A 5,858-nucleotide genomic window follows, 5' to 3' on the forward strand; every position below is an offset into this window, starting at 1 on the left:
GTTACCCGGGCGCCCTTACTTAGCCAAATTTCATCGTTTGGAGAAGATTTTGGTGAAAAGAAAATATTTTGTTTCGGGCCCGACCGAGAGGAATCTCGCCCGACCGGGCGGGGAGCTATTTCCTATTCTACGGTTTATGACCTGACAACCGCCCGACCGGGCAGATTCCGCCCGGGTTGGTCGGGTGGGGCGCTTTTAAGGTTTTTGAGCGCGTGTTGCGCCAGTTTTGATGGACATATAAATACTTATCTTTTCATAATTAAAAAGACTACGTTTTATCATTAGAGAATAGGCTACTATTTTTTAGAAAGTTTTTGAGAGGCGTTCCATTATTGAACCTTGAATTTTACAAGTTTGATTCATTCAAGTAAGACTAAGTTTTTCTAATCTCTTCTTTTCCTTTATTATTATTATTATGTCTTCCAATTTATTTATTAATTGCTTTGTTATTTCAATTATGAGTGAATAGTTTTATAATCTAGGGTTAAGTTGAACCCTAGCAATGATTAATACATGAATTCCTCCATTAATCCCAAGTTGATGTGATTAATTGTTCTTGCTTGATTGAATTGTTCTTATTTTCATTATCATACTAGGGATAGATGATTTTGAATTGATTCCTTATGTCTTATTTTCAATGGGAATTGAATTTAGATGGACTTGTTGATTCGATCAAGAGTATGAATATCTCTATGGGAATAAGTAGATAGGATTACTAGGAAGTTATTTGTGATGCCATATTTAATGTCTCTTTCTTGCATGATTCTATGGGAATAGTTTTGATTGCTTGTTTAGAGTAGCCATTGATACTTGGGAGAGATCTTTGGTAGTTATAGAGCGCATTACTCCTTTTGAATAATTGATTATGTTTATTGGGATGGAAATAATTCATGTATTGTTCATGCTAGTGGGGATGCTTAATTCTAGATGTCTTTATTGATTGATTATACCTTGTGTGTTCCTAGTAGTTGTCATAGCTTAGCATTAGAATTAGTTCAACACCTTTTTCATCATTGTTGTCACTTGTTTAGTTAAATTGAGTCTAGATTTCTAATGTTTGATATTGTTTGTCTCTGTGGATTCGACCTTGACTTGCCATGCTACATAGTTAGGAGGTTAGTTAGGAAATTACTTTTGTTAGGTGCGCGACACGTCTATCATATGTGTTGTAATTAGTTAATGTTGATAAACATATCCCTTGCATCCTTAAAAATAAATAAATTTGCATGTTCATTAAAATTAATTATGTATGCATGATACCATTTGAAGAGCAGTGTTTTATGTATAATAAAAAAATTTAGAAATTACATAGTATAGGGTTTGATCCCGAGACCTCCAGTACATATACTAAAGTCTTAACCACTAGGCTAAGTTGTATTTATTGTTATTATCATAATGTATTATATTAATAAATGAAATTTTTTTCTTACCCGGGAATTTGCCCAGGCCTAATATCTAGTATACATATAAAAAGGCGTTCATAAACAAGGAATGGTGCCATGTGGCACTCTTCTTAGGGGCGTTTTACTTTATGTAATCCATGCATGTACAATAAAAATATTAGAAATTGCATAATGTAGGATTTGATCCCGTGACCTCAAGTTCACATATACTAAATTTTCAACCACTAAACCAAATTGTATTTAGTGTTAACATTTTAAAGTACAATATCAATAAATAAATTTTTTTCTTACCAGGGGCTTAATCCTGGACTTATAACTAGTTTCATGTAAATTGGTGCATTGTATTGGCTTTGTAATCGATATCCATGAGCTTGTCTCTGTTTTTTTTGGACTAAATTAATGGAAATTCAGTTCAATTTAGACATTATTAGTTCAATCTAATTCAAACAAGTTCAGTTTAATTATTTTCCTCTTACACAATTTCAATTTAGATCAGTTTGGACGAATTAAGTTTAGTTCAGTCCAAAAGAACAAAGTCTTACTCCCTCTGAAAAACCAAATCGAAGGACATATAGATAATTGATTCTGAAAAACCAAGAAAAAGCTTTACTTAGATCATGCCAAATAAGTTGTTGCATTAGTCTTTTTTGTTTTATTTTGAGATATCAGAATTTTCATGAAAGTGAAAGACCAAACTTATAGGTTTTGCTGGGATTACAATTGAAGTTCTTGTCTCCTCCAAACCCATACTTGGTGCTATAGCCAGGATAGTCGCTACGTTTAAAGTTCACTTCGAGGATAAGTTTTAATCCTTCATCTCTTCCAATCTTTGGTATATCCCACCGAAGAAAAAATCCATTCGATTTCGAGGTGATGTGTATTTGACCATATTCTCCGATCATCTTCTTTGCGTTCTTCAAAAAACCCCTCACCAAATTTTGATTTGAACCGTCAAAAATTAACAATGATGTTATGGTGTCCATTGGACTCAACCCGGAAAACTGCCGACCCATTGTTCAAAAAAAATGCTCCAAAATTAGAGTTGATTAGTCCTAAAGTACTTTGAGTGAACAAACTGCAATTTTTAAAGTTTAGGTGAGTAAACTGCAAATACATCTCAAGTTCAATACCCAAAAGTATACTTAATTCTTTCCCAACGCACAATGAATAATCTATCCACTAGAGATAAAACTGATAAACATTAATAACGCGTGAAGTTAGTTCAGCTCGGCAAAGTTAATTAGGTTTTAATTATTTTATTCTATTGGGTTATCCGCGTAACGGGAGATATATCAATTTCGGACTCGAAAACCAGTCACTATACTCACTACTGTTCTAGATTCTAGCTGTTTAAAACCAAAAAAATATCGCTTACCGCCGTTCAGCGTCAGTCATACCAAATTGGCCAGTATGTGGAAAATTGTAGATGATACGATCGAATACCATGCTGCCAATAATGGGATGTTTCACCATAATCGTGGCGTCAACTTCATGAAGGACCATGCTGCCTCGAGTCTCAAGCTTTGCTTTGTTGGTCAAGAATTTTGCGTAGTTACTGATCAGAAAGTCTGATAAAATTAACACTAACAAAGTATTAATGCAAAAATTTGTCATCGTCCATGTACTTATGTAGGAATTAAGATATTTGCACATTTTAGAGAAATGATAGTTATTCTATTGTTTAAGAAATAAATTAATGGCTTAAAACTTAGAGTGAATTCACGAAATAATAGAAAATACTAGTGTAACATTAGCTTTGTTTAGTCGAACTGAAAACGTACGCTTTTTTCTTTAAGGGAAACGTACGTTTTTAAGTTATTTGTTTCTTCACAAGAAAATTGGAGACGAAAGAAAAATGAAATAAATGGTAGATGATGTTAGTGAGGTCGAGTAGTGTACCTTCAGAGTTGAGAGAAGTGGCAGTTATATTATGCGAAGTACCAAAAGCAACAGCCAAACAAGAGGAGAAAGAGAAGTCACCCTCACCAACGAGTAGTATTCTCTGTGCGCTAGTGTACGGTCCTATTTTCCTTAATATTTCTTTTGGAACACTAGGCAAACGATTAACAACGGTAGTAGTAACATTTTTTTCCAAGACAATTTCTGGTATTACTTGCTCATCACCATCATCTATGACTAATTCCTTTCTTTTCTTGTTCGTCGTCGTCGTCACATCTTCTTCATTACCACTCTTCAAATCAACCACAACGTGAGGAGTAATTAGAACATCCAAGTTGTTGTAATGACTTTCAATGGTTTCAACGGTGCTCGAACCCGATATTGGCTCACCATGAATATGATGATCATATATGTCGATGTAGTGGCTTTCTAATTGCTTCTCATGAGTATTTATAAAAGGAATTGTTAAGTCATTGGCTTGATGATCATCTCTTGGTGTTATTGTTATTGTTTTTGCTTTAGGACACAGAAATTTCCGACACAGAAATTTCCTCAAGTAGGAACATATTTGACCCATTTTTATTATAGCAAAACTATGCACACATGCTATTTCTACTAACAGGGCTGATATGCGAATTACGGGATGAAAGTACGGATGTCGGAGAAGATGAAGTTGAAGTCTTTTGTGATTTCCCTCTTTCTTCCAAAGAAAGAAATTATAAACTTTTGTTTATGATCTTCCAAATCTAGCATTTATAAAGTAAACACATAATTAGAGATTAATTCCAAAGTCCCCTATCTCAATTCACAACCTCCAGTTTCGAGTACAAGTGTACAACTAATTTCGATTCACAACATTTAATTGATTTCAATACAATTTTTAATTTCAATTCAACTAATCTCAATTCACAATATCTAATTTTACATTCACAATTTCTTATTTGAAAATTTAATTGACATAATCCCAAATCATATCATAAAACGTAATTTCAATTTCACAACTTCTAAACAAGTAATAAACATGTTTCACTCCATGTCTCAAGAAAACTGAAAAGGCGATGGATTAAAAAATGGTTCATGTGTTTCATAAGTATTATTTACATCCATGCACACTTATTAATACGTAACATTAATTATTTTATGTCTAAATTTGAGTAAGTAAAAATTAAAAAAATATAATATTTTGAAACTAAAAGACGAGGTGAATTTAATATGACTCTACATTTATATATTTTTCATTATTATATACTACCTCTGGTTTTTTTAACGATTATACATCTTCCCTATCTACTTATAGTTAAATCGTTGCAACTAAAAAAACAGAGGTAGTATTTTGTAAAATACGATCAATGTGAGGGTGAATGGTGTAAAAGTCAAAATGGGTTAAAAACTTACCTCCCACAATTGTCCGGCATCAGTCTCGCGGTTGCCGCGCGCGACTTCCTGGCGGCTAGCAATGTGAAGACAAAGGACTGCTCCTCTGTGCTCGGCTGTCGGCAGTGAGACTTGTGACTGGGAGTCAGTCCCGTTCCTGATATTTTATGGGCCCTAGGCGAAACGTGAAAAATGGGCCTCTTTTACATTATATCTCCTTTTTTTTTTGGTTTGAATCTATTTAAGTAAAGAACAAGAAAATCCTTAAATATAACATATCATAATGAATAATGAACACGGTATCCTTAATTTTATTTTACTTAAAAGATCCACTAACTTGATTACATTTAACTAAATTCTTATATAAGTTTAATTTAATCAATTCACTCCTAATTACAAATTACACAGTCTAGAGAATTTCCTACTTTCTCCTTATGAAAAATTAAAAATTCAATAGAGTTAAAGGAGTACGTGCTATATTATATGTACCACAAATAAGTATTTCTTCTGAAAATTAACAAAGGTATTGAGAAAATATCAAAAGGTATTAAAAAATCACATAAGCTCATAATAACATATCTAAATTTCCATAACAATTCACAATTCGATGGAAACTATTCACTTTCTAGATTCTAGCTAGAGTCTTATGCTGCATTTCCTACATGCAAAGTCCATCAGCTATAAAGCAACCCATAAATAAGACATAGTTAAATTTCTATGGAGATAGTAGAGAATCAGCCAAAACATCTATATGTCTTACCAATTTGAGGAGAGATTGAAAATGAAGATATGAAAACTGAAGAGGAAAGATCTTGCCGTTGGATCGCCGCAGTCAACTGATGGCCGACCGCCGGCGCCGCCACTTAAATTCTTGAATCTTCATACTCTAGATGGAGAATCGAATTGAAGGTAGATTCTACAAGTCTCTAGATTCAATTCCAATTTTCGGGTGAGAATTGAGAAAGTTTGCAATGGAATTTCATCATTTTAAATTGAAAATTAGATATCAATTGTAAAGTAACATTTGAGAATTGAAATTTTACTTAAATTTTTTTTAATTTTTTCTGTTGGAGTCGTAGAAGTAGAACTGAAAAATCTCCATGGGTTAATTTATATTCCTTTGTATTGATAGTAGGTTGATATCAAGATTTGATTTTTTCCTCTTTAACATTAAATTTCCTA

General features: G+C 33.0%; 1 protein-coding gene across 1 annotated transcript; it reads right to left on the reverse strand.

Moving 5' to 3' along the window:
• Positions 1 to 1,834: 1,834 nt before the first annotated feature.
• On the reverse strand, positions 1,835 to 4,840 carry LOC104885304 (uncharacterized). The gene is made up of 3 exons (XM_057393904.1): positions 4,698 to 4,840; positions 3,303 to 4,048; positions 1,835 to 2,971 (listed from the first exon to the last, which is right to left on the reverse strand). The coding sequence occupies exons 2-3, from the start codon at positions 3,877 to 3,879 to the stop codon at positions 2,775 to 2,777; spliced, it is 774 nt and encodes a 257-aa protein (XP_057249887.1). The 5' UTR covers positions 3,880 to 4,048; positions 4,698 to 4,840; the 3' UTR covers positions 1,835 to 2,774.
• Between the last annotated feature and the right edge of the window lie 1,018 nt (positions 4,841 to 5,858).

This window comes from Beta vulgaris, chromosome 4, assembly GCF_026745355.1.
Source record: "Beta vulgaris subsp. vulgaris cultivar EL10 chromosome 4, EL10.2, whole genome shotgun sequence".
Classification (NCBI taxonomy): Eukaryota; Viridiplantae; Streptophyta; class Magnoliopsida; order Caryophyllales; family Amaranthaceae; genus Beta; species Beta vulgaris.